The sequence below is a fragment of the Natrix helvetica genome (assembly GCF_964273705.1).
Source record: "Natrix helvetica genome assembly, chromosome: 10".
Lineage (NCBI taxonomy): Eukaryota > Metazoa > Chordata > Lepidosauria > Squamata > Natricidae > Natrix > Natrix helvetica.
In genome coordinates, this window is record NC_138561.1 from 22,790,033 (window position 1) to 22,815,241 (window position 25,209).

The 25,209-nt window shown below is 60.0% G+C and overlaps 4 protein-coding genes across 8 annotated transcripts; 2 read left to right on the plus strand and 2 right to left on the minus strand.

Moving 5' to 3' along the window:
* Positions 1 to 1,060: 1,060 nt before the first annotated feature.
* On the plus strand, positions 1,061 to 5,295 carry CDK10 (cyclin dependent kinase 10). Of its 2 annotated transcripts, XM_081963166.1 has the most exons (13): positions 1,073 to 1,219; positions 1,459 to 1,531; positions 1,845 to 1,916; positions 2,004 to 2,106; positions 2,316 to 2,397; positions 3,022 to 3,089; positions 3,186 to 3,238; positions 3,334 to 3,403; positions 3,520 to 3,579; positions 3,763 to 3,886; positions 4,066 to 4,205; positions 4,432 to 4,484; positions 4,572 to 5,295. In XM_081963166.1, the coding sequence occupies exons 1-13, from the start codon at positions 1,142 to 1,144 to the stop codon at positions 4,670 to 4,672; spliced, it is 1,077 nt and encodes a 358-aa protein (XP_081819292.1). In that variant the 5' UTR covers positions 1,073 to 1,141; the 3' UTR covers positions 4,673 to 5,295. The 2 variants fall into 2 exon arrangements, with proteins under 2 accessions (XP_081819293.1, XP_081819292.1); XM_081963167.1 differs by lacking the exon at positions 4,432 to 4,484 and having other exon boundaries at positions 1,061 to 1,219.
* A 705-nt stretch (positions 5,296 to 6,000) lies between these two features.
* SPATA2L (spermatogenesis associated 2 like) lies at positions 6,001 to 8,680 on the minus strand. 2 transcript variants are annotated; one of them, XM_081963425.1, is made up of 3 exons: positions 8,440 to 8,680; positions 7,616 to 7,925; positions 6,001 to 7,530 (listed from the first exon to the last, which is right to left on the minus strand). In XM_081963425.1, the coding sequence occupies exons 2-3, from the start codon at positions 7,922 to 7,924 to the stop codon at positions 6,499 to 6,501; spliced, it is 1,341 nt and encodes a 446-aa protein (XP_081819551.1). In that variant the 5' UTR covers position 7,925; positions 8,440 to 8,680; the 3' UTR covers positions 6,001 to 6,498. The 2 variants fall into 2 exon arrangements, with proteins under 2 accessions (XP_081819551.1, XP_081819550.1); XM_081963424.1 differs by having other exon boundaries at positions 7,616 to 7,931.
* Positions 8,681 to 9,024: 344 nt separating this feature from the next.
* On the minus strand, positions 9,025 to 16,612 carry VPS9D1 (VPS9 domain containing 1). Of its 3 annotated transcripts, none has more exons than XM_081962990.1 (15): positions 16,328 to 16,612; positions 15,685 to 15,760; positions 14,889 to 14,981; positions 13,982 to 14,132; positions 13,737 to 13,851; positions 13,477 to 13,539; positions 13,076 to 13,128; positions 12,882 to 12,969; positions 12,644 to 12,729; positions 11,898 to 12,367; positions 11,608 to 11,737; positions 11,185 to 11,378; positions 10,816 to 10,891; positions 10,519 to 10,623; positions 9,025 to 10,217 (listed from the first exon to the last, which is right to left on the minus strand). In XM_081962990.1, the coding sequence occupies exons 1-15, from the start codon at positions 16,433 to 16,435 to the stop codon at positions 10,121 to 10,123; spliced, it is 1,905 nt and encodes a 634-aa protein (XP_081819116.1). In that variant the 5' UTR covers positions 16,436 to 16,612; the 3' UTR covers positions 9,025 to 10,120. The 3 variants fall into 3 exon arrangements, with proteins under 3 accessions (XP_081819116.1, XP_081819115.1, XP_081819117.1); XM_081962989.1 differs by having other exon boundaries at positions 13,737 to 13,854; positions 16,328 to 16,602; XM_081962991.1 differs by having other exon boundaries at positions 13,737 to 13,854; positions 14,889 to 15,009; positions 16,328 to 16,473.
* A 635-nt stretch (positions 16,613 to 17,247) lies between these two features.
* On the plus strand, positions 17,248 to 25,168 carry ZNF276 (zinc finger protein 276). Its single transcript, XM_081962992.1, has 11 exons — positions 17,248 to 17,562; positions 18,314 to 18,626; positions 18,801 to 18,865; positions 19,747 to 20,229; positions 20,655 to 20,733; positions 22,614 to 22,685; positions 22,849 to 22,959; positions 23,037 to 23,112; positions 23,402 to 23,519; positions 24,058 to 24,157; positions 24,517 to 25,168. Exons 1-11 carry the CDS (start codon positions 17,391 to 17,393, stop codon positions 24,794 to 24,796), a joined length of 1,869 nt encoding a protein of 622 aa, XP_081819118.1. The 5' UTR covers positions 17,248 to 17,390; the 3' UTR covers positions 24,797 to 25,168.
* Positions 25,169 to 25,209: the final 41 nt, after the last annotated feature.

Below are 25,209 nucleotides of genomic sequence, written 5' to 3' on the forward strand. Positions count from 1 at the left end.
GGCTAAGTGGAATCCAAGAGGGCTGCAGGGCGGGTGATGAGCTTTCAGCCACCGGCATCCTCGGTTGCTTTGCACCTGCAAAGGGAGCGGAGGAGGTGTGTGAAATTTTAAAACTGCCGGTGCCTTTTGTATTTGGCTGAAATGAGAGGCTTCCCTCCAATGGGGAATGTTATGCAGTTATTAAAGTTTCTGCTGATAAAGAAGGTAACAAGCAGAATATTTCCTTTAACTATAAAAATATTTCCTGCTTTCTCGTGGTCATTAAAACGTATTTCACTCACACCAAAGGCTAAAAAAGGTATATAAACCTTGCTGGTGTGCCAGTCTGTTGTCAGCTGTCCTAGAAAATAGCTTTGAACAATTTTAGCCCCGAATAAAATAGAGAAACTTCTTTCCAAGCAGCTGTTTTTTTGTGTTTTCTTTCCTTGGAACCCAGGAAATTCTCCCAACAGAACGTGAGAGGTCCATGCAGCTTTTAGCACCTCCCTCTCCTCCCTCCCCCCCCCCTGCATGCCTTCCCTCTTGGTCTCCCAGCCTTCTTTTGACCGTCAGGAGCAAGAAGCATTTTTATATTTCCTAGGGGGCTATATTTCCTCCCCACCCCCCAATAAATGGAAATCCACTTTCCTGGCCACATTTGGAGGTGGGGGAAGAGAAGGAGGAATGGCAAAGCTTAGCCAGAGGTAAATGAGGGAGCTGTAACTTCTCTTCCAATAATTGTGTTTGTTAAATGCAGTAAGTCAAGAACAGAACTGTACCTGCACAGATCAATTAATATTGGGGATATAATTTCAGGTGCAGCAGCCCTACTTTTAGAATTTCTTCACTTTCTAAAGTGAGTAAGAGGCTTCTTGGCATGGAGTGGGATCCAAGGGAAGGAAAGAAGGAATAGACCGACTGCCTTGTGGGGCCGGGAGGCTGGTGCCTGTCTCTGGAAGAGAAGCCCCCTCCCTCCAATTGCACAGGGCAAGGGCTGCCCAGGTGCCCATCGCCCCTGTTCGGAGAAGAGCGTCAGTGGCCAGGAACGAAGCAAGCCCTCCTGGCTGGCAGGCGGGGCCGGGCAGGGGCGACCCGGCAGGCTTTCTCGGCCCGCCCCTTCCAGCTGGCCTGTGCGGAAGCGGGAGGCGGCGGAGGGAAGAGCATGGCGGAGCAAGAGCCCGAGCCTCTGCGCCTGAAGCGGCTGCACGGCGGCTTCTTCGCGGTGCCTCCCGCACACCGGGTAAGCGGACTCCGACTGCCAGGGTGCCCTTCGCGCTCCCCCGCTCAGCCCTCCTGCCCAGCGGCCGGGCGGGCTGGGATGTGTAGTCCGCGCTCACCTGCCGGACGCCGGTGCTGCATCCAGGCAGGAGCTGCTCCCCCAGCCCACCCCGACACACACACACACACACACCGTTTGCTTCCCGCCCCCCCCCCGCCCCCCAGCCGCAGAAACGGCCTTCTCACCAGCTCTCCTTCCAGCTGGGAAGATGCCGGAGCGTCAAAGAGTTCGAGAAGCTGAACCGGATCGGAGAAGGGACCTATGGCATCGTGTGTGAGTCCCGCCTGGGGCTGGGGAGGGTTTGGGACAGGAGCGCCCCGGGGTGACCCGCTTGAGCCTGTCCAGGCTTCAGAAGCTCCCCTCTGCCACCGCCCGTTGCTCCAGGAAAGGAGCCCTTCCTGCTTGGGAAGCTCCCTGGGCGCCCAACCAGGTTGGCAGAGGCTGGCAGAGCCACCTAAATATTAGGCGGCTTCTGCGGGGGGGGGGGGGCTGGCTGTCCCAGTGCTTCCTTTGTGAAATGGGCTTGGTGGGAGCAGGGAGAGAGGGAGGGTTGGGGCTTAGACCTTTGCCTGCCCTGCTGTTTTAGATCGCGCCCGAGATACGCAGACAGGGGAGATTGTGGCTCTGAAGAAAGTGCGGATGGACAAAGAGAAAGACGGTGAGCAGAGCGGGCTCCTCCTCGCAGGCCCCACTGGGGGAGTAGGCCCGGCAGCACCCCTCTTACCCAGGTCCTCCCCCCCCACAGGAATCCCCATCAGCAGCCTGAGAGAAATCACACTGCTGCTGAAGCTCCAGCACCCCAACATCGTAGAGCTGAAGGAGGTGGTGGTGGGCAATCACCTGGAGAGGTAATTCCTTGGGCAGGTGGACAAAGAGCCTCCTTCCTGAGGGCAGCAGGCCCACGTGATGATGGGACCGTAGAAACATTTGCAGAAAGGGAGGACTGGAGGTGGGAGCAAAGAGGGGGCAGAAGAAAAGGAGGGGTTCAGCCTCTTTGCGGCGGGATTCCTTTCCTGGCTGCAGCTGGAAACACCCCTGCCTCCCATTCCCCCTGCAGCATTTTCTTGGTGATGGGCTACTGTGAGCAGGACCTGGCCAGCCTCCTTGAGAATATGCAGGCTCCCTTCTCCGAAGCCCAGGTGTGTCCGCAGGGCAGGTGCAGCGGCTGTGCTTCGCTGGTGGTAGTCGCCATGCCACATTGGAGGAGAGGCCAAAGGGTCCGGGGGAAGGGCTTTCATCCCAAATAGCTGTCCCAACTTTTAGATGAACTGGGACCAAAGGGCAGGGGGGAAGGGGTATGCTCCAGCGTAAGCAAGGCATTAATAACAGGGTGCTGCCTGGTACACTGGCAAGAGCCTGAGCTTTCAGAAAGGAGATAAAATACAGAAACAATTACAGAATAATTCCAACTAAAAACAACAGCAGGACAAGGATCTGAAAAGCACATTTTAACAATTCACTTGATGCCCCAAAGGCTACAATGCAGGGCAGCCTCTGGGGAGGGTGGGAGGGGGGAGGGCAAATTGACATGTGACCCGCTTTGTCCCAATGGGCCTAATTTGTTCACACTTTCCAAAACATGGTTTGCTTTGTGCTGGACAGGGTGACTGGCACAACGTATCCGATGCGTGTGCAATTTCAAACAAAGGAACCAACATTTTAGCATCTTCTTCTGGATCTTGAGTGTAGAATGGCATCCAGCACAGGACGGGTGGGTCGGGGGCCCTCTAGTGACCCTCCTTTGTTTGCCTGCCTCCCTGCAGGTGAAGTGCATCGTCCTCCAGGTTCTCCATGGTCTTCAGTATCTGCACAACAACTTCATCATCCACAGGTGAGAAGGGCAGGGAATGGGCGCTGGCACTGGTGGCCTGAACTCAGACCTGCCCAACCCCAGCTTTCTACGCACCTGTGTTGTGTCAACTAACAGGGACCTCAAGGTGTCCAACCTGCTCATGACTGACAAAGGTTGCGTGAAGACAGGTGAGTCTTTGGCAATAGCATCTCAGGTGCCAGGTGCTCAGCTCAGCTGCTGCAGATATAAAACAGCAAGCCCCCCGACCCCTCTTCTCTTGCAGCGGACTTTGGGCTGGCTCGTGCCTACAGGGTCCCCCTGAACCCCATGACTCCAAAAGTGGTGACTCTGTGGTGAGTTGGCTAGACACCCCGCCCCCCCCTCATAGAGCACTGCTGGCCCCCTTCGATGCAAGCGGGCTGGGCATTGGGCAACTCTGAGCACCGTCACTCTTTCCTTCCCCTTGCAGGTACCGGGCCCCTGAGCTCCTCTTGGGCACAACCACCCAGACCACGGCCATCGATATGTGGTGAGGAAGAGAGGCCTCCAAGCAGTGGATGGGCTCCAGCTGGGGAGGCGGGGGGAGACTATTTTCTGCAGGGTTGCATTGCAAGAGTCTGAAGGAGCAAAGCAGAGTCTGCCCGGGGGTGGGGGGGGAGGTGTTGGGTTGCTGGGTGGTGCTCTCACCACCAACTCTGCGTCTGCCCTGCAGGGCGGTGGGCTGCATCTTGGCGGAATTGCTGGCCCATAAGCCTCTGCTGCCTGGGAGCTCCGAGATACAACAGGTTGACCTGATTGTGCAGCTGCTGGGCACCCCAAACGAGACCATCTGGCCCGTGAGTCCTTCCACCCACCGCTCTTCATCCCTTTGGGTCCTCCGCTGCGTGCAACGAAAGCCACCCCCCCCCCCACTTCGGTTCCTTTGGCTTTGCCGGCTGGGGAGCTCTGGGGGTTGAGCTGCACGCAGCAGCCAAGTACTTCCTTGTGGGTCCCTCCATTCCCCCCCCCTTTCCAGGGTTTCTCCAAGCTGCCCCTGGTGAGCCAATACACCCTCCGCAAGCAGCCCTACAACAACCTGAAGCACAAGTTCGCCTGGCTGTCGGAGGCCGGCCTTCGTCTCCTGAACCTGCTCTTCATGTACGATCCGAATAAAAGGTAAGAGGCCTCACCTGCCCCGAATCCCTAGCTCCCGGCAGACTCCTGGCCATCCAGTTAAGCTGAGAAGCTGCCCTCCTTGACCCACCCCAAGCTTCCACAGGGGCTGCCCCACAGGGAGGCCATTGTTGGTTTCTTAGAAGGGGGCTGATGGGCTCAGGCTTGGTAAAGGTGTAGGGGGCGGGGGAGAAGGGACATGCCCTTCACGGCCACGTCTCCTCCACAGAGCCACGGCCGGAGACTGCTTGGAGAGCTCTTACTTCAAGGAGAAGCCGTGGCGTAAGTGGCCCCCAGGGTCCCTTTCATGCAGGGTGGGGTTCCCTCATTCTCCTGGGCCTGATCCCTCTTTTCCCTCCTTCCTTCCAGCCTGCGAACCGGAGCTGATGCCAACTTTCCCCCATCATCGCAACAAGAGGGCCGCCCCCAGCACGGGAGGGGAATGCCTGGGCAAACGTAGCCGGCCATGAGACGGCAGCTTCGGAGGGCGCCTAAAGGGCAGGGCAGGCACTTGGGAGAATGGGTGGGGAGCGGGTTTTGGCACTCGTGGCATTTTCAGGGATGTTTGTGCCAACACAAACATCAAAAATAGGTTGTTCTATTTAAAAAACAACAACCCTAGATTAAAAAGTGCATTTTAGTTAGCTCTTCTGTCGGTTAAATCTGCACACAGATTCTGCTTTTCCTTAGACGGCCCACCCCGTTTCCTCTCCCTTCCCAAGACCAAAAGAACCGGGAATGTCCTTTTGAAAAAAGGTGGTGGTGGGGAGTATGTGCCTCCCTTTTCCTGCCACTACCTTCTTTCCCCCTGCCAGCTTTCTGCCAAGCGTTTCTCCTGAGGCTCAGGGCTGGAGATGGCCCAGCGAGGCAGATCCTGGCCGGAGGGAAACAGCAGCCAAGAAGGGAGCAAACCTCAAGGCCGGCAACCTTTTCAAGACAGCCGCAACTGAAAGGGCAGCAGGTGGGAAGCGTCCTGGCAGATGCCTCCCAGGCTTGGAGTGCGGGCCTTCCTTCCAGGGAGCTCTGCTCTGTGGCAGGAGCTGGGCAGCCGAGCCCTTTGGAAGACTTTTCAATAAAGACTTTTCTTCCAGTCTGAGGATTGCTGGGTGCCTTGTCAGTAGGGGGACAAGAGATGCCCAGGCCCCAAATGGCACCTGTGGGAGATTGGGGGGTGGGGGCTGTGCCAACCTTCAGCAGCTCAGTCTCCAGACACCACTTTGCCCTCGCCACACTCTGCACACCCGCTGCTGCGTAGGCTGCTGCTCCAGCTGCCTGCTTCCTGTCTGCTCCTAGACTGGAAATAGATTATTTGGGGGTGGAAGAGATTCCCGGTTCCGGCTACACTCCTTCTGCACGAACAACACATGCACACCCCACCCACTGCCTCAAGGCCCTTCTGCTTCCCAGGATGAAACTCTGGCAGCTCTGCAACATGCAAGCGGAAGCCACCCTCCCCACATGCCCAGAGGCAGCAGCCAGCAGCTCTGCCCTCCTTGAGCCCATGTGCCAGAGGAGGGCATTGCTTGCCATGGCCACCAAAAGTGGCACCTGAGCTCGTTCTGGAAACAGGTCACCCTGCAGCCATTGCTGGAGAACCGGCTGCTCTTCTCTTCGTTTTGGCCTCGGCTGCTTTCCAGGACAGCCATTCCTGCTGTGGTGCTTAGGCAGGCCACAGGGAGCCTCTTCTAGAGGAGGCCAGCGGCTCTCGGCCAGCTGAGCAGAGGAAGAGCCTCCAGCCCTCCTGGCTTTTAAAGAAGGGGAGACAGTGGGAGGGTGTTCAGAGATCTAGAAAACCAGGCAGCTTTCAGTTAAGTTTATTACAGCAAAGAGACCACTAGCACAGGGTCCGTTCTGGATTTGTGAAAATGCTGCCCACAGTTCCTCCTCCCCAGCTTGCTGCTTGAGCAGGAGACTCTTCTCTGGCCTCTGCCATACACAAAGCAGCCCTGGGCCACACAAACTCCAGAATGGGCTTTTGGAATGTTAGAAAGGGCATCCAGAAATCCTTGATCTCAATCCTAGAAATCAGGGTGGGTGGCATGAGGTCTGCTCCCCACCTGCCACCTCCAGACTTCATGGGCATTGGACCCTTAATCCAACCCATCTCCTCCCCTTCAATCCTCCGCCAACAAGATCTACCCAGCTGTGTTCTCTTAGAAGGAGGGGGGGAGGGGGGGCTTGGCCGCTTTTGACCCTGTCCTCCCCCAGGCCAGAGGCTGGCTTGGCGGGCATGATCCTCTATGACCTCGCAGGGTGTGGGGCTCGGCGCCCCAAAGCCCAGCCGGGCACCCCCATCCTATTGCCAGGGCCCGCCTCCCTCCTGCAGCAGCCTGTCCACCTCTGTCCGTTGCAGCCAGAGGCGCTGCTGCTTCTCGCTCTGCAGCTCTTCCACCAGGTGGTGGTGGTTCCGGCAGTGTTGGACTCCGTCGCAGGTGCTGACATGCAGCAGCCGGCAGGTGTTGCAGCAGGAGCAGGGCAGGGCCCCCGGGAGCAGGCAGCTGTGCATCTGGTAGTGGGCCGGCTCAGGGCTTAGTCCCTGGGTGCTGCTGTGCAGGCTGCCCGGACTGAGGTGGAGGCTCCTGGGCTGCCTGGATGGAGGAGAGGCCGGGCAGCTCGTCGCCTGTGAAGGGGGATCGGAACTCTCATAGCCCCCCAGGCCGGAGAATGAGAACGGGCTCCCCAGCTGAGCAGGGAAGTCCATCTCAGAAGTCCTGCTGAGCTCCCGCCTCAAGGAGATGAAGGAGAAGGAGGTCGCCAGGTCAGGCTCCTCCGAGCCCAGCAGTCCGTTGCCACAGGAAGACTCCCGGCTCCAAGGGGGCTCACTCCGGCACTCCGCCAGCGGCTGGGGGCTCCGCCTCAGGAGCTGGGGGCTGCCGCACTCGCTGAGGGAGGAGGCTTCCTGGCCCCAGAGCCGACTCCCTGCAGGCTCCCGGTAGAAGCTGTGTCCTTCAGAGCTCTCCCGGTAGAGGTCGAGCCCGCCAGCCAGGTCCGGCCGAACCTCGCGGCTACGTGGCCATCGTGTCAGGCTCCGCAGCTTGGCCACGCACCGCTCCAGGTTGCCCTTGGCCTCCATCCGAGCCTTCAGCAGCTCATCGGAGGGCACAACCTGTGGCTCCAACTCTTCCACAATTTTTGCCAGGATCTGGCATTCCACCCTGGCTGCAAAGAAGCAGCAGGCCGCACAGAGCAGGTTGGCGCTCGACGGCAGTCGGGGATTCACCAGGTGGAGACGGTCTTGCTGGACGTAGCCCAGTCGGCGGAAACTCCGGGCGAGGTTGGCCTCTGGCAGGACCCCCTGAAGGACGTGGACGTAGACCCCGGAGAAGGTCTGCCGAGAGACCCTAACTGTCAGCTCCCTCCCAAGACCCCCGTTTCCCCCCCCCGTCCTCCCCCCAGCCCAATGCAGAGCTCACCTTAATGGTGGCAAATTCTTTGCGCCAAGGGAAGAAGTAGAGGTTGACAGCGGCCAACTCCAGCACCTCGAAGGCCCTGGCCAGGTTCCGCAGGGTCCCTTTGGTGTCCAGGTGTCCCCGCAGGGCAGTGGCCAGCGTGGCCAAGGTGTCCTCCCCATCCAGGCGGCAGTGGAGCTCCGGCTCCTCCAGCAGGTGATGCCACAGCAGCTCCTTCAGGGAGGCGTCGCTGCAGGCCCCCGCGTGGCCCCGGCGGAAGTCCCTCTCCAGGCAGCGCCGGTACTCCTCCTGCAGCCCCGCCCCGGGCTCCATCCTGCAGCTGGGAAGAGGCAGCCGCTGCCACGCCCGCCCCGCCCCCGCCCCCGGGCAGCGCCGGGCCCCTCACCCTCGGGGCTTCGGGGGCAGCCGGCGGGGAGGGCCCGGGGGAGAGTCAAGGTCCTCCCTTCCCGCTCTCGGCCCTCTCCTCCTCCTCCTCCTCCTCCCAGATAAGGGCCGCCGCCTCCGCTGCCCCGCTCGGCCGGGGTCGCAGCGGGCTCGGAGGGGCCGCCCAGCAGGGCAGAGGCGGAGCAGCCGCCGCAACAAAGGGGGGTTGCCGAGGCCAATGCCAGGCGCCCGGGGGGGGGAAGGGAGGGGGGAGAGACTCTGCGGTTGGTTGGAGGGCGCCCCCCCCGGCCCCAGACCCCCCCCGGACCCCGGAGACTCCGGGCGTCCCCCGAAGCAGCCCGGCCGGCCGAGGCGGCCTGGAGTCCCGCGGGCCCCCGCAGCCGCCTCGGTGCTTCCCCGGCGGGTCCGCCGGTTGGGATTCGAACTCGCGCCCCGCCGCTCACCTGCCGGCGGCCGCTCGACGCTCCGGCGCCCCCGCCGCTTCCGGCCCCGCCCCCGCCTACGTCACAGGGAGGCGGCGCCGAATCCTGGGGGCGGGGCCGGAGCGGTTGGCGTCCCCTGCAGGGAGCCCTTCACCGGCGAGCCGCCTGGCAGCCCGCAACGGTGCTGACAGCCGAGCTCCTCCCCCCGTGCCCGGGTCCCCCTGCGTCGCGCTCCGCCCAGGGCTTCGTGCCTGGTTGCAAAGGGGGCACCGCTTCTGTCTCCCCTCCCCCCACCCACCCCCCGACTGCAGGGGGAGGGCGAAGTTTCTTGGGCGGCCAAGCCCCCCCCCCCTCCTCCAACCCCATTCAGCTCTCGGTCTCTGCCTCCAAACTCCTGGCGGCTTCCAGAACCCCCAAGGTGTAGGGAAGTCCCCAGCATGGAGGGCTGGCCCAGGGGGCTACCGAGAGGCCACTGTTGCAGGAAGTGGACCCGAGCGGCCCCCCCCCACTGCCCCTCCCAAAGTAACCCTGGCTGGCTTCATGCAACCGACCCCCCCAAACCCCGCCCCGGCTGCCCCCCCCAAAAAGAAGCACAACCAGCCTAGCTGGGAGGAGAAGAGCTTTATTCCCAAAGAGCTTCCAGGAGTGAAGCTGGCAGGACAGAAGGAAAGACGGAGGCGCCAAAGTCAATGGAAGATCAGGCAGGAGGGACACGAAGGGCCCCCCAGGAGGAGACGGTGCAGAGGGAGCCCCGGCTTCCTTCTACGGTGCAGTGGAGACCTCTTGGGGCCCTTCCAGCCCTCCCAGGGCCCTGCAGGTGGGAGGCTCCGTCTTCCTTCCCCACCTGCCACCTCATACGGCTGCCACTGGGTTCCCCCACAGCTGGCAGCTCAGAGGCTTGTGCTAATTCCTGCCAGCCACTCTCAGCTTCCTTCCCCCTCCCCACCTTCTCCCTCCAGCTCTGCTCCACCTCAGTAGACAACGCACAATCCACCAGGGAAGCTCCCCTGCCAGCTTCCCCCAGGTGGCTCCTATTCCATCACAGAGGAACTCAAAGACCCCAAACAGAGGCAAGGAAGGATGGGCAGCCAGGCCCCTCCCCCACCTTCCCTTTATTCAGTAACAACCCCCCCCCAGGGCGTGCAGAAGCCACAGGTTGGAGCAGCTGTCATACCGGGAGGGGCCATGCAGGGCAGGGGGAGGGAGGGGATGGCGGGTCAGCAGGATCCCATCTCTGCCTCTGGCCATCCCTCCCAAGGAAGAGGCTGCCAGGGGGCCAGGATGGCTGGCTTGCCCTGCGGCTGAGGGGAGGAGGGGACTACAGCAACTCTTAGTGTTAATGTGGGAAGCGAGTTGCAGCCCACCCCTCTTTTTTCACCCTCAAGGCAGAGAAGCAGAGGCAGGCTCAGCTGTTACGAGGGGGCCGGGGGTGTGTGCAGACAGCTAAGGTCTTACAACATACCAGGACAGAAGCCTTAGTGCCAGAAGGCCTGCAGGGGAGGGCAGATGCTAGGCAATGCTGGGTTAACACCAAAGTTTGCCTCCCCCCACCCCAATATTGTGCAAGAGTAGCCCTGGGAGGCTGCCTGGTCTAGCTGCTCCCCAGTCCTCCAAAAAGCCTCCCAGGAAGCAGCAAGGCAGGAGGGAGGGATCCTACGTGAGGCGGCTCAGGGAGGGGCAGCCCCCACCACCGGCAGCTCTGCTACTTCCGGAGTACCACAGGCCCCTGCAGGCTCTGCACGTAGGAGAGGGCGCTCTGCAGGGAGGTCAGGCAGTAGCCCTCCTCCCCAATCAGGTACCTGGGAGAAAAAGGGAACCAGTCAGTCCTAAGGAGGGGGGAGGCGCTGCTCAACCAGGGAAACTGTCCTTCCCTCCCCCCTTCCCACCCCATCATCACATCCCTGCAGAGGGCTATTGGGAGCAGTGGCTGGCACTTCTGCACCCTCAAAATGGGCAGAGGGGAGCCGAGCCAGATGCCTGGCGATGGGGCAGCCCCAGTGGGATGCGACCAGGCAGAGGGCGGAGCCAGTGGCCTCCCCTCCCCCGGCCTGGGGCTTCTGCCTGGCCCTGCAAAGGTGGACGAACGTTTGCCACGCCTACCCTTCGTGGATGAACTCCTCCAGGGCGGCACACTCGGAGGCCAGCTGAGGCAGGTTGCTCTGGAGGACCACGAAGGACAGGATGGGCAGGAGGTCATCAGCACCGCTGCAAAGGGAGGGGCACATCGCGTCAAGCCTGGCTCCCCAGCTGGCAGTGCCGAGTGGCGCTAGTGCCCAGGGCTGCTGCAGCACTGCTGCTTTCAGGGCAGGGCCTGCCCAGAGCTTGCCCAGGAAGTGGCAAAGCAGGCTTCAAAGCCAGACATCCCATCTGGATAGGATGCTGCCTTCAGGTGCTCACATAGCGGCGGACGCTGGTTGGAGTCGGCTCCCACAATATTCCTCTGCACATTCACAGATGACTCGCAAGGTCCTCACTGAAGAGACAGGGAGGAGGGGGGGGGAAGACAGGGCACACAGCTCTATGCACTGGCCACCTCTCTTCATCCTCCCGGTTCCCACAAGCGTTTCCCGGGCAGCCTCTCCCTGAGAAGACCACCACCATTTCCAGGGACTTTTCAACCCACGGAAAGCTCGGACCTCTTGCCCCCCAGCTGCTCTCTCCTCCTAATCAGGGAGCCCAGCGTGTCCGTGCCGGACGAGGCCAGGAAAAGGCCCAGGGTTAACTGGGAGGTGTTTCTAAAGTGCCCCCAGCCCAACCTGGCCTCACCGATGCACTCCAGCTTCCTCTGCGGGCAGCTGCTGAGAGGGAGGAGGAGCAGTTCCTGCACGGCTGCAGCGTACGGGGGAGGCCCTGCTGCCTTGGGGAGCAGCTTGGAGGGGATGCCCATTTCAGTCGGAGAGGCCTTCCTGCGCAGCTCCATGCTCCTGGAGAGAGCTTCTTCCGGGGCCCTGTAGACAGTCCTAGAGGGAGGGAAGGAAGAAGGGGAGGGCTGAGCAAAGCCTGCTGGGTGGGTGGGTGGGCTCCTTCCCTCCCTTTGCACAAGGCCCGAGAGGCTCCTTGCCAGGAGAAGGGGCTTTCTGCCTCTTCCTGCCCAGCAGCCCTGACTCCCCCCTTTGCAACAGCACCATCTGATCAAGATGGCAGTGTGTGTGTGTGTGTGTGTGTGTGTGCTGGCTGGCTCACTCCCACCTGTACACTGTCAAGAGGGGCCCCCAGAGTGGGCCAAAGAAGGCTTCCTCCAGCTGTGCCAGGCACTGGTCCTTGGCGGCCGCCGTGTTGAGGCCTTCGAAAGCCAGCAGTGTCAGGGACAACAGTCTGTCTGCAGGGAGGAAGCAGCCCCCCTCCATCAGTGAAAGCCTCTAGGAAGGAGAAGTGCTACCCCCCCCCCTTTCCATGGATTGGTCTGCAGCAGCTGGCAAGCCGGATTCCTCCCCCGCTGACAGTCCGGTCCCCCTGGGGCTGCCCACCCAGGTGCTCACCAATGGAGTTATGAATCTCCTTCACGACTGCCTTGAGGGCCTCCTGCTGGGAGCCCTTCTTCCCCGGCAGAGGGCTTTGCAGGGGCCCTGCTGGCCGGGCTTCAGAGGCTGACAAGAATTGCTCCAGGTCCTCGAAGGAGCTCTCCCGGTTAGCCAAGGGGGGGGACCCCCGTCCTTCTTGGGGGGGAAGCAAGAGGCTCTGGTCCTCAATGAAGGGGGTGCCAGAGATGCTATGGCGGAGGTTCAACTTGTTGTGTTCCTGGACGGAAAACATGGAGTGCAAGCTTTGGGAGGAGCGCAGCCGCCGTCCCTCGGTGGCCGATGGCAGGAAGGCCTCAGCATCCAGCGAGGAGGAGAGGGACCAACCGCGCGAGGCCTCCATCCTGCTCTGGCTGATGAGAGGGTAGATGCGGTGGTAGGCCGAGCACTGCAGCTTCTTCAGCAACTGACAGATGGGATGATCCGCAAAGCTGGAATCAAAGAAGAAGCCATCACCAAACCTCGCTGGGCTGCCCTCGCTTGGAAAACTGGGTGGCAGGAACAACCTGCCCCTCCCCGCTTGCTCCCCCTGCAGGGACGGCCACTCTGGTGGGCCGAGGGGAAGCGGCCTCTTCTGAAGGAGGCTCGGGCAAAGCCCCGCAGCAGAGGGTCGTTCTGTCCCTCCAGGTCAACTCAAACGTCCGTTGAGGGTCCCAGCCCCGGCCTCATCCCCACTGGGCGATTGTGCCCTGCTCCCACCTCCCTACCTGAGCAGGTGCGAGAGAAGCTTTGGCACCAAGGACAGGTCGCTGGGCTGCTCCTTCAACTGGGCCTTCCACAATTTCGGCCAGTCCTGGGGGGCGGGGAGAGGAGAGAACACTGAACTACAGCCCCCCACCCCTTCGTCTCTCTCTCAGCCCCTCCCCATTTGCTTCTTGGGGACCTTTGCACACAAGGAAGCACGCTGCGTCCTTGACGTGGTCGACCCTGGAGCTGCTTACGTACGTGGTCCTGCTCGTACTCCAGGATGGCCGCGTAGATGGCGCGCTGCTCCTGCTCTTCTGGGGTCAGCACCGCATTACTGGAGAACCTCCTAAGGGGTGGGGGAACACAGGCTCAGAGGAGCAGCTGGGCCCCCTCCCTCCCCACCCATGAACGGAGAAGGGTCGAGCAAAGCATCCCAGGCCCAGATGACTTGCCTGTTGGCAGCTTCCTGCAGCCGCAGCCGATGCTCCTCCATCTTTCTCTGGAGCTGGGGGGGGGGCAGAGTCAAGGTCCTCCCCAGCAAGGCTTCAAAGTGCCCCAGGTAGTCCCCCACCCGGGTTCTCTGGTCAGACGGCAAAGGCAGTTGGGCCAAGTGCCAGTCCAGCTCAGGTGGGGAGAAATGACAAAGCACCCGCTGGCTGCAGGGACAGCTGAAGAGAAATCAGAGGGGGTGGAGTGTTCCCCCCCAAATGAAGCAGGGTGGGGATCTGGGATGGGAGTCCCCTAGGGAATCCCAGGACTGCAGCTGGGTCTCCTGTGGGTTTTTCAGCTCAGCCTGGGGGGGTGGGGGGGCATGTTCTCCTTTCCTTTTCCCCAGAAGAGCCAGAAAGGATACGGCTTCTTCCCGGGCTTTTGCAATCACCAAATTCTCCATCATCTGACGCTGCAGAGAAAGGGTCTGTGGAGCAAAACTCAGCAGTCAAGAAGGGAGGACGAGGGAAAGGAAGATGCCACCAGCCAACCTTTCTTGCAAAAGGGCCATCACAGCCTCAGCTCCTGAAGTCTCCCCCTCCCCCCCAAAAGATGTGTGGGCCCCATTGCCTGGCTCCCATGGGACCCCCGAGGCCCATCATCTCCCCAGACGGCCCCACTTGCCAGAGAGGTCTTCTGCACCCCCTGGTTGGGGTTCAGCCGGGCCAGCCGGGCCTCATAGGTAGCTCTCAGCTTCTGGTTTTGCAGGGACGCCTCTTCCAGGGGGCTGAGCTCTCTGCTGCTGCGGAAGGAAAAGAAGCAGCAGCTCCTTCTAGGGCCATGTCACCTGGACCAGCTCCAGGCAGCAGCTGGAGGGTCCAGCTCGCCCCCCCCAACACCCAAAGCTCCCCCAGGCCCCCCCCCCATACTTCCTGGGGCTCTGCACTTGAGAGATCTGCAGCTTTTGGAACATCTCAGGAGGCAGAAACGGTGAAAGCTTCCTGCCTTCATCCGAGGAGACTCTGCGGTGCCGGGAAACGGGAGCAGGGCCCCCCTTCTTCCCCACCAGTTTGGCCTTTCCTGGAATTGGGGAATTCAGAAAAAGACAAAGCCCCGTTGTGGTCAAAGCAAACAGCTCAGGACTGACAGAGGGGCAAAACAGGTCAAAGTCGCGGGCCAGAGAGCAGGGTCCAAGGAAGAAGCCAGGAAAACAAACATCGGGCCCAACGGCAAATCCCAGCTCCCAGCCTTTGCCTAGAAGCACAGAGCACAGTCCAGTTACGAGGCAGTGCACAGGCTTCAGACCCGCATCAGGCATCGGCCCAGTTCAAGAACAATCATCAACATTGGGAGCATTCCAAGCCGATTGGGGCCAGTCTTGAGAAGCTAAGTAGGGCCAGCAATTAGGTGGGAGACCTTCAAATGACATTAGGCTAGTCTGGGAAATTGAAAAGACTCCCTGGAGGAAGGCACTCCCAACACCATTTCCAAGAAAACGACAGGGAGGGCTTAAGGGAGCCACCAGGAGTGCATATGGCGACTTAAAGCAGCCGTCTCCAAATTCAGCAAATTTAAGACTTGGAAACTTTAATTCCAGAATTCAGGGAGTTGAAGTCCACACATCTTAAAGTTGCCAAGTTTGGAGACCCCTGACTTAACGGAAGCTTTATTCTAAAATCACCACTTAGAGAGGAAGCCCTTACTAAGCAGTGGGGCCAACGGTTGCTTTCCCACCTAAACTCAGCTTTGGTCCCATTGAAACGAGGAAGACCCCCTCTTTTGTTCTGCTTGATGGAAGGGGGTAGGGGGATGCCTATAAAAAGAAACCGGGCTCACCTATTTTAGAAACGCTGCTCTTGGCTCTTTCCAGGCACTGCTCCGCTACCTTGAGCATCTTGGGGGTGTCAGGCACCAGATCATTTTCATCCCCTTCGGGACAAGGAATGTGTGATTGTGTCTGTCCAATTACAAGGGGATGCAAGCCCACCTCAAAAAGACCTCCAAGAGAGCTCGGTGCCAACCCCCTTTCCCCTCCTCCTGGCAGGATTTAGCCACTCTAGACCCCCCCCCCCGTGGGATTGCCCAGCTCCAGGAAAAGCGATTTTTGCCATCATTCCTTCCCCAAGAACAGCAGACGCGGCATTTCTCAACATCAGGGACTTTAAAGACATGTAGACTTCAACTGCCAGGATTCCCTGCTCAGAATGGATGGCTGGGGGATTCTGGGAATTGAAGTCCAACATCTTCAAGTTGCCACGGGTAAGGAAGACCAATTTCATAGGGCTGCTCCTATCAACGCTTTGGTCCCGTCATCCTCACAAGACCCGACCTGCACAACAACCTTCCTTGAAGCAGCTTCATCACCCAGGACACGGGGGGGGGGGGGGATCAGGTGAGGGTCTTGTGAAGGGAAGGGCCAAGCGCTGCAGCTCCAAGGAAATGATTTGGGCATGAACTCGTCTTGTCAAGGTGACGTGTCAAAATGCTCCCACTCAGAAGTGGGGTTTACGTGTCTTTATTTTACTAAAGACACCAACTCGAAAGCTTATTTTCCTCAAAGGAAACTGGTGCTGCAAAGGAGCGTCTCTTTCGGAGGGTCCCGGGGCAGGGAAAGGGGGGGGAGCAGGGTTACCAGTCGTGGCCGCCGCCTCTTCCAGGAGAACCTGGGCGATGTAGCCGATGCTCTTGAGATATTCCACATAGGCTTCCTGCCAAGGAGGACAATTCAGCAGGTGAAAGGACCAGAGCTGTTTCTGGCTGCCCTGGGTGGGCTTGCTTCCCTGCCCCCCTCCCCAGAAGAGCTCACAAAGTGGGCTAGTGTACTTGCACTCCCTCCAACCCGGAGCTGCTTTCCCAACTGAATTAACCCCAAGGGGGGTGAGCCCCAGAACCAGGGCCCTCAGGGGGAGAGCCAAGGGAAGCAGGCGCTGCAGGCAAGAGTCGCCCAGCTGTTCTGCTGCTCCCCCTCCCCTGCCCGTGGGGTGGGGGTGGGGGGCTTCCAGATCAGCTTCATCCCCAGAATCCCATTCCTCAGGGAAGGCGGGAGGGGGACTTAGGCAGCAGAGGCCGCCCTCCCGGCAACGGGGCCAAAACACCGAAGGCGCCTGAGGCGAGCTGGGGCTGGGCCAGAAGCAGAGCAGCTGAAGACCCCGCCGCCCCCCGGGAAAGGGGGGGCGCGGTGGGGGGGGCGCAGCCCCTCTTCCCGAGGACCCCGCCGCAGACTAGCCCGCCCCGGCGCGCCTTCCTTGAAGGGCGGGACCCTGGGCGCCCCTCACCCGCGGCCGGTCTCCGGCGTCCAGCTCCAGGGCAGCTTTGGCCAGCTTCATGGCGCCCTGCAGCGGCTTCACCGGCGGCTCTGCGGCGGCGGAGGGCGCGGCCGCCATGGCTGGGCCGGAACTTCGCCGCCGAGGCGCGGCGGCCGCTCGGACGGGGCCGGAGCCGGTGAGGTCAGAAGGGACGCGGCTCCGCCATTGCTCCGCAGGCGCCGGCAGGCAGGGCGGGCGGGGCAGGAGCAGCCCCGGGGAGGAGCCCCCTCGCTCGTGACCGGCCGCGCCCGAAGCGGCCCCGGGGAGCCGCGGCTCGGCGGCCCGTCTCTGGGCGGGGCGGGGGTCGCTCCGCGCATGGCAGGAAGGCCCGCCTGGGCTCCGCAGCCCCTCCGGCTCGGCGCCTGCTCAGGGAGGCTGCCGAGGCCCGGGCTCTGCGTGGGCGACCCCCGCCCTGCCGCGCGCCAGAAAAGCGCTCCTCTCCCGCGGGAAGCCAGCCGGGCTCGCCTCCCCCCCCGCCCCGAGGCTCGGCGGTTGGTGCACCCTCAGCCGGGCCGGCTAGTCCCCAAACCTAGTCCCCGACTGAGCACACACGAGGGGCGGGTGGCGCGGGGATCGACCCCGGTCATGAATCCCACATGCAGCCGCCTGTCCCACCCGGAGCCCCCTGGGGACCCCGCCCGAGTCCTCCCCAGCCGGCGGCCGCCCGGAGGCTCCACGTCAGGCGGGGAGGGATAGAGGACCGGGCGGCAGCCAAGGAGGACGGGGACTTGGAGCCCAGCCGCCGGGCCCGCAGACGGCCTCCCTTGCGGGGGTCGGAGCGGGCCGGTCTTGCAGGGCCCTCCTTGGCAACATCGGCCGGCCCCGCTGCTCCCCTGGGACTGGCCGGCGGGGCTCCGGGCTCCGGCTGAGGGTCGAGGCGGCGGGCGGAGCTGCTGCTGGCGCGGCCGGCCGGGCTCCTCCGTCCGCCAGGGGCGCTGCGGGCCGGCCCAGCCACAGGGGGAGCGGGGGAGGGGGACCGGCGCCCGAGCTCCGAGCAGCAGCAGCCGCCGGTGAAGGCTCCGTCTGCGCGGCCATGAAGCGGGATCGGCGTGGCCGGTTCCTGCCCGCAGCGCTGCCGGCCGAGATCAGCAGGGCAGACTCGGTGAGCCGCACGCGCCGCGGACGCGCCGCCGCCCGGGAGGAGAAGAGCGCGCCGGAGCCCAAGCGCTGGGCCTCGCCGCCCTCGGAAGCCGCAGCCGTGCCGGGTGAGCAGACCCGGGACCTTCACCTGCGGACGGCCGCCCCGAGCAGCGCCATGCCTGTGGAGGCCCCCGGAGGAGCCCCGCGCGGCCCCCGCCTGCTTTCGCTGGGGCTTTGCTAGGGCGGCGGGCGCTGTCGGCCGGCCAGTTCCGAGCGCCTCCCCGCCGTTTGCTTTGGGGCGGCCGACAGGCCAGGTGCGGTGGACGGGCGGGCGGAGCGGCTGCGCTCCAGCTGCGAACCACTCGGGGATTGGGGCGGCCTTTAGATGGCCGGGATGCCTGCAGGATCCCTGAGCTGCTTCTGGCCGCCGGGTGAAGTTCCGCCGCTTCCCCCGCCGAGCTCGAGAAGGCCGAGGGCCCGTTGCTCCTCAGATAAAAGCCCGGAAACGCAACGCAGCACGCCCGTGCCTGCTACAGAGGCAGCCGAGGCTACTTTGTATCGGGCGAGCTCCGGTTTCTCCTGTGGGATCCTGGCAAAAGACTTCCCCGCTCCGGGTGTCAAAGGGGACGGCTGGGAAAGGGCCCAGGTGGGAGCCCCAACTCCCATCAGCACCTGCAGGGCGTCCCTCCGCCCGCCCAGCGCCCCGGCCGGCTTTGTTCCCAGAGGGAGGGGCCTTTTGCCTGGGGGAGGGGGGATTGGATTCCCCACAAAGCCCCTCCCTTCTTTTAAAGGACCTGGGGGGAGGGGGAGGCCCTGGGTGCGGGGAGCCTCTTGGGCGGAGCGGCCTGGCCAACCGCGCTCTGGCAACTCCTGCAGGGATCCCCCGGGGATTGAGCACGGGCTTCTGCCGCCTTTGCCACGGGAAGTTCTCCTCGCGGAGCCTGCGCAACGCCTTCGGGAAGGCGCCCGTGGTGAGCGAGGACTCGGAGAAGCAGCGGCGCTGGGACCAAGTCTTCTTCACCGACTTCCAGCGGCTGGTGGGGGTGGCCGTCCAGCAGGACCCCTCGCTCCCCCCCTTTGTTTGCAAGAAGTGCCACGCCCAGTTCTACAAGTGCCGCAGCATCCTGAAGGCTTTCATGCAGAAGGTGAACGTCTCGCCCGCAGGAGCCCCCAAGCCGCCTCGAGGAAAGTAGGTGGAGCAGCCTTCCCGTCTCTGTTGCCCGTCCCTGCCCACTGCCTGAGGGGTAGGGGGCACCTTCTCTGCCCCCCTGATTTCCAAGTAACCCAGTTCTCTCGCAAAGGAGGAGATTTAATCGAGCTTCCTGCTCTGCTCTCATCTGTCCCCCCTCCCTTCTCTGTGCAGGAACAACCTCGCCCAGCCTTCACTGCCCCTTGCTTCAGCTGGAGAAGGAGAGGCGCCGTGTCTGGGTAGGCGAGAGACCGAGTTCCCTTTGGTGGTTCTGGCTGCTGCTTCGGAGCTGAAGGGTGCTCCTCTTCAGCCAAGGAGGGTCAGCAGCACAGGCCTTGTGCTCCAGGTGGACCCCCGCAGCGAATCTGCACGGCCACCCTCTGTCTAGCTAGGACGCCTGATCTGAACTGAGAAGCAGAATGTCCTTTTCCAGCATTAAGGCAGCTAATAAGCCCCCCTGGGGATTTTACTCAGTGTGCTGCCTTAAAGCATCTGCATTGGCCTTTAGGATTTCCCAAATGGCGTCTTTTGGACCAACGTTCAAAGCTGTTGTACATAGGAGACATTTTGAAGGGACTGACGAGGAAAGTTAGAAATTGAACTCATTATAGTAATTTTTTACCTGGCCCACTTCACGTCAGACATGGCTAAGTCTAGAAAACCCCTTCCGCTAAAACAATGGAGAGGCACAAGGGGCATGAATGAGGGAATCCCCCCCTGCCTGCCCCTAGGAGGATTCTTACAGGACCATCAGGCTGCTAACTTCCACCATACACCCCCAGTCTGAGGCAGTCGTCTTAATTAAAGGTGAGCCTCGCACCACACCTGCGAAATATGCAGGTGTGAAATAGGCAGTGCTCAGTTGTCAGTTTTATTACTTGAGCGGAAGTGTGGCTGAGAATTCTGGAAGGGATCCAGTGTCTTCCTAGCAGGGACTGCACATCCCTGGGAAGGAAGCTGTTGGCCAGTCCTCCGGCTGCACCAGGCCCAGTCCAAACATGGCAGGTGATCCTTAGGCTTAGGTGGGAGGCCGGACCACCACCCCACGAGCGCTTGCAGCAGCCATAACTACAATGGGATGGCCTTGATCGTAAGCCATTTTTCTCCCTGTGACCTGCAGACCTGATAACCTCCAGCCCACAGTGCCTTCACCAGCTGGTAAGGTGGAGCCATGGCCACGCAGAGAACTGCCCGATGGCACCAAGCTTGCAGAGTGTCTTGTCGTCCAAGTACTGCGGGATCATCAGAGCCGTGTGGGGCTGCGAAGAGGGCCACAACTACATCATGAGCACTGACTCGGACTGCAGCACCTTGCTGGTAGACAGTGCCCTGGCCGTCCAGTGGGAGCTGAAGAAGGAGAGTCCCCAGCACGTGACGGGCAATGGGGTGGCATCCGACAGCTCCGGGGCGGCCATTCCTTCGCTGCAACCCCAGCCCAGTGCAGCTAGAGCGGTGGCCGGACAGCAGCCGGCAGACAGTGGGACTGCTTTGCCGGCATCCAGTGCAGAAAACCTGCTTCCCGAGAGCCGAGCTTTGCCTTCCCTGCAAGACCCCTTGCAGGAGGACCTGCTCCAGGCGACCTGTCCCCGGTCGGGCAGCCCAGGTAAGAGGGCTGCTTCCGGCAGCGATGGAAGCAGCCACCCCAAGGGAGCTGATGGGTTTGAGCTCAAGCCAGAGAGACACTCAGCTGGTGCTGAGCCTGCAACTCTGGGACTCTCAGCCTGTCCCCCTCCTGGCTGCTGATTCTTCTGGGTCTGGAGGAGAGAGAGGAGGCTCTTTCAACCCTGGGAGACCAATTCTCCCGTCTCTGCTCCATGGAGCCCCTCCCTTGCACGTTTGGGTTTTGCATTGTTTTTCATTTCCACCCTGTTAGTTAATTGGCTCCTCACCCCTTTTAGTCCAGAGACCCCCTCCTTCTCGGAAAGAAGCCGGCCATGGGCACTGAAGGCTCAGGCCTTTTCCTCTCTGGTGGCTCTGCAGGCCTCTCTCCTCCACCCTCCCTAACCCCTGTCCTTCTGGCTTCCCTAGGGCGGCCGAGTGAGAAGCCGGCTCCCTCTGCAGCATCGGATGAGCGGGTAAAAGACGCGTTCAGTGACCTTTCTGAGGGGTGAGAGAAGGGGGGCTTCGAAATGTCCTCTTTGCGCGCATGAAAATTTATGGTTGCAGGGAGACATTTGCCCCGCCCCACTGAGAGGATTTGGAGGATGTTGGAGACAGTTTGCAGAGAGGGGAGGAGGCCATTGATGGGGGCTGAAGAGCAGCTTGTGATGCCTCCTTTGGATAGTTTGACACCAGCACACTTTGAACAAGTTTTGAACTTTGAACAAAAGTTCCACTTTAAGTCTGGTCTGTCCTATTGGTTGTACAAGTGAGAAAAGGAAGCTTCCTTTTGTAGGAATCTCCAAGCCCAAGTTGAAGCTTTCAAAAACTCTCTTTGGGGCTGAGCCCCCACTGAAGTCCCCTACCTGTTCACCTTGGTTGGCTGCTGGAAGCTGTTGCATCTGGAGATCCTATCATAGTTTTTGGAGTTGCTGCTCCGGAGTCTTCCTTGGCTCAAAAGCCTCCACATTTTCCAGGGCCCTTTTCAGGAGAGCCTGCAGCTCCACCAGCCTTCAAACTCACCCTTTGCCTCCAATACCAGAGTATCGATGATGATCCCAGAGACGTCAGGGCAGAGTTGGTGACTTACTACCGACTCTATTACATCATACGGAGGGTGGGGATCCCTTGGTGTGAATAGTCAGCTCAAGCCAAGCCAGGTGCTCCCATGGGCATACAGTCGCCTTCCCTCAAACAGCAGCTGCTCCTCCTGTGGCCTTCAGAAAAGCCTCACCCACTCTAGACTTCTGGGGGGCACAACCACGGTTGAGGAACTGGCTTGCAAGGCTCAGTCTGGAGATCAACCCTCGCCTCTTTAGCTGGAAAAGACCGGCCAGCTCTGATGGGGAAAATAGAGCTGCTGCTAAGCCGGAGTTCAGTGACTGGCCGCGTGTTAAAGTCCAAACTGGGAAGCCCCTAATTTTAAAATTTTGCTAAGAATACTAAGAGGTTGATTGATTATAGATTGGGACAAAACTGAGTAACCATCGCTGGTGGCTCTAAACATTAAAGTGTTGTCTTGAGATACAGGTAATCAGAGTAAGCGACTGCCACCTAGAAGCCTTTCTTCTCTGTCTTTCCCAGAATCTTTCTCTCAGGAACATCTACAGGCATTTTTTAGCTCGTAGAAGGGATTCCTGCACCCCACGGAAGCTTGAATCCTGATTCTCATGAAAGCTCTGAATGCCAGCATCTGGTTCTTTGAGAGGCCTCGTGGCCGCTTTCAGGCAGCCCGTTTTCTTCCTTGCTCTTTGGTGGCCTTGTGGCCGTTGCTTCATCAAGCAACTCTAAGTCACCTCATTTCAGAGCCACGAGATTCATTGATTCAGAGCTGCTGGTCAAGGAAAGGTCACCTGGCTACCAAAAGTCTATGGAGATCCTCCATCATCCCAAGTCATGGCTGTCCCAAGGGTGTTTTTTTCAAGAGGCAACTGGACTTTCTTGTTTTTCTTTGAAGAGGTTTCGCTTCTCATCCAAGAAGCTTCTTCAGCGCTGCCTGGATGGTGGGGAATGGCAGGATTTATATTCCTTGCAGACAGCTGGTCCTTTGCATCCTTTGAGTGGGTCGTTGAGGCCACTTGGATGTTTTATCTGTGTCCTCGGGGTCCCCTGAGTGGCGCAAACGGGTGTGGAGCCTTCTTGGAACTTCTGAAAGGACCGTGTTGTAGGCTGGAGATAGAGGATGTTGTAACCCTCCCCCCCCTCTGCTGAGAGGGCTGTTCAATTTTGAGACAGATGGCTTCTATTTTATCAAATTGTATTTTTTATTTTATGTATTAAATTTTTCTTTTGCACGTTCCCTGGCAGCTGTCTGAGGTACATGTAACTAACCAGTCTACTGCTCTATTTTAACTAGTGAAATGGTTAAAAGTTTCTCTCCTTTCTCAGAGAGTCTTCATATGAGGAGGAGAACCACAAGGCAGCGCAGTCTTCAGACTTTCCGCCTTGTCCAGAAAAGAGGTAGGTCTCAGACTGCTGCACCTGGTGGGGGTGGAGGTGCCACGGACCTTTCCCTTCTCGCTCCCAAATCCAGAAGGGCGGCACGTGGCGGCCCAGGGAGCCTCCCTGGAGAGAGGACTCCCGCCACTTCTCCTGCTTCCTCCCTCCCTCCCTTTCCTCTCAGGGTGTCCAATAACAGGGAAGCAGAAAGCGAAGGCGCAAACACAGAGGAGCCCAAAACAAGGAAGAAGCCGGGACCCAAAGCTGGCTGGAAGAAGAAGATCAAGGGCGAAAGGTCTGGGAGGCTGCCTGGTGAGGGGCCCCCGGGGGAGCCTGCCTGAGCTCTGACCCAGCTACTCTTTCCTTCTCCAGGGAGGAGCTGCCAAACATTTACAAGTGTCCTTATCAGGGCTGCACAGCTGTGTACAGAGGGGCGGATGGCATGAAGGTAAGCCAGTTCGCCCTGCAGAAGCAAGTCACGGACCAGTGGGGGTGGGGGGGCACCCTGTTTAGACCCTGAAGAGAACAACAACCCACTTGCAGTTGGAGCTGTGCTTTCCACAAGAGCCCCAGTTTCGCTGCACACTTGATGGAAAGAGAGCTGGTGGGTCCAAAGGCCCGATGACTCCTGCCATTCAAAATGCCAAAGCATTGATAGACGGGGGAAGGGGCGGAGAGGAGAGGAGAAGGCCAGAGGACACCCACCCACCTACAGCCGCCTCTCTGGTTGGGTCTAGAAGCACATCAAAGAACACCATGAAGAGGTCCGGGAGAGGCCCTGTCCCCACCCAGGATGCAACAAAGTCTTCATGATTGACCGCTACCTTCAGCGCCATGTGAAGCTCATTCATACGGGTAGGCCCTGTAGCGTCAGCCATCGCTCACCCGTCAGGTTGGCAAACCACTCTTGCCACCTTGGATGGAGCTCACGATTGGGATTTAGTCTGGCAAAGCCCAGGAAGGCAGCCCCCCTCCCCCCCACCCTGCACACACAGGGCAAAGGAGTGTCCTTTCCCTGCAAGGATCCCTGTAAGCTGAGCAGAGAAGAGCCCACCACGAAAGGGGCAACCCCTAAGGAGAAACAGCCCCCCCCCCCTCTTTTTCTCTTGCTCATCTCACAAGATTCTCAGTAGAACGGGATCTCCTGTGTTCTTTCCCTAACCAAGTTATTAAAAGATCTGCAACTAACCCACTGCCAGTCAAAGGTGGATCCTAAAAAATGGTACCTCAGAGGGAAAGCTTGGGATTCTCCTCCGCTCCCCCCTGCTGTTTTTCTGGCCTCCCGGGCGAGGGACCCTGCTTGCAGCCCATTCTAGAATACAATCCAGAAAATACAGGGAGTTCGTACAAGGCTCAGACAAGGAATAATGCTTTGTTTTTCTTCCCCAACCAGAGGTACGCAACTACATCTGTGATGAATGCGGCCAGACATTCAAACAGCGCAAACATCTGTCTGTCCACCAGATGCGCCACTCAGGAGCAAAGCCACTTCAGTAAGTGCTGGTGCCAGTTCAGGAGTCTTCCTAGAGCTGCATTTGGGAGCTTTCAGTCACAGGGCGAGCTCTGGCTGCACTCACACTGTCAGGTGGTCTCTCTCCCTCCCCCCCCCACCTCCCTCCCCCGCTCAGTCTCTTAAGAAGGTTGTTTGTATGCCTTGCATGTCCTCCAGAAGGAAGGCTTCCCCCGATCCCCCCCCCCATAAAAGGAGCTTTTTGAATAGTTGATATGGAATCTGGGCTTTCTCAGTTATGGTTCCAGGACCGGCTTAGAATGTAAAGACCTGAGGACATGTTTACTCCCCCCTGCACAGCTGGGCCTTGTCCCTTTTCTGTGCCCTGCTTTCCTTCTCCAGGTGTGAGATCTGTGGCTTCCAGTGCCGGCAGAGGGCCTCCCTCAAGTACCACATGACCAAGCACAAAGCAGAGGCAGAGCTGGAGTTTGCTTGTGACCAGTGCGGGAAGCGCTTTGAGAAGGCCCACAATCTCAACGTTCACATGTCCATGGTGCACCCCCTGACCCAGACGCAGCAGGAGAGAGCCAAGGGCGGGGAGCCGGAGCCCAGGGCGCTGCTGGACACTGTGGAGGGCCAGCCTATCAAGGAAGAGATGAGCCTGCAGCAGGAACCCACCTGAAAACGCTCTGGCCCAGCTTTGCATCGGTCGCACAGGACAGGAGGCGGGTTCTTCGGAAGAGGCCCAGGGGAACGGGGACGGCGGCTGCGGCATCCTATGGGGAAGGCTCCCCTTTGCCAAAGGGCAGGGTCTGCCTGCCCTTCCCACCGACGATGATCAGAAGGCATCACACGCCTGTTGTAAAGGTGCGAACAGCTCACAAGACACCCAGAAATTCCCTGTGACGGATCTCAAAAAAATGATGGAGACTTGAATCCAGATGTTTTACATTAAATTCCAAAGCCAAGCTCAAAACGAAGAACAGGACATTTGTAACCTAATTTTTATTGTTCAAAGTCATAATTATGCTTGTAATAAATTATTTACACAGTACGCTGGACAGATCCGGCTTCAAGGGCACGTATTTAATTTGT

Excerpts from the sequence above, each read along its gene's own strand:
- CDK10 (XM_081963166.1), top strand. The coding sequence starts at position 1,142 with ATGGCGGAGCAAGAGCCCGAGCCTCTGCGCCTGAAGCGGCTGCACGGC. Across the intron at positions 3,239-3,333 it reads CAAAGGTTGCGTGAAGACAG|CGGACTTTGGGCTGGCTCGT; the intron begins GTGAGTCTTTGG and ends CTTCTCTTGCAG. Across the intron at positions 4,485-4,571 it reads CTTCAAGGAGAAGCCGTGGC|CCTGCGAACCGGAGCTGATG; the intron begins GTAAGTGGCCCC and ends CCTTCCTTCCAG.
- SPATA2L (XM_081963425.1), bottom strand. The coding sequence starts at position 7,924 with ATGGAGCCCGGGGCGGGGCTGCAGGAGGAGTACCGGCGCTGCCTGGAG. Across the intron at positions 7,531-7,615 it reads AAGAATTTGCCACCATTAAG|ACCTTCTCCGGGGTCTACGT; the intron begins GTGAGCTCTGCA and ends GTCTCTCGGCAG.
- VPS9D1 (XM_081962989.1), bottom strand. The coding sequence starts at position 16,435 with ATGGCGGCCGCGCCCTCCGCCGCCGCAGAGCCGCCGGTGAAGCCGCTG. Across the intron at positions 12,368-12,643 it reads CTTCTCTCGCACCTGCTCAG|CTTTGCGGATCATCCCATCT; the intron begins GTAGGGAGGTGG and ends CTTTGATTCCAG. Across the intron at positions 11,379-11,607 it reads CCCCTCTTGACAGTGTACAG|GACTGTCTACAGGGCCCCGG; the intron begins GTGGGAGTGAGC and ends CCCTCCCTCTAG.
- ZNF276 (XM_081962992.1), top strand. The coding sequence starts at position 17,391 with ATGAAGCGGGATCGGCGTGGCCGGTTCCTGCCCGCAGCGCTGCCGGCC. Across the intron at positions 22,686-22,848 it reads CCGCCTTGTCCAGAAAAGAG|GGTGTCCAATAACAGGGAAG; the intron begins GTAGGTCTCAGA and ends CTTTCCTCTCAG. Across the intron at positions 24,158-24,516 it reads TCAGGAGCAAAGCCACTTCA|GTGTGAGATCTGTGGCTTCC; the intron begins GTAAGTGCTGGT and ends TTCCTTCTCCAG.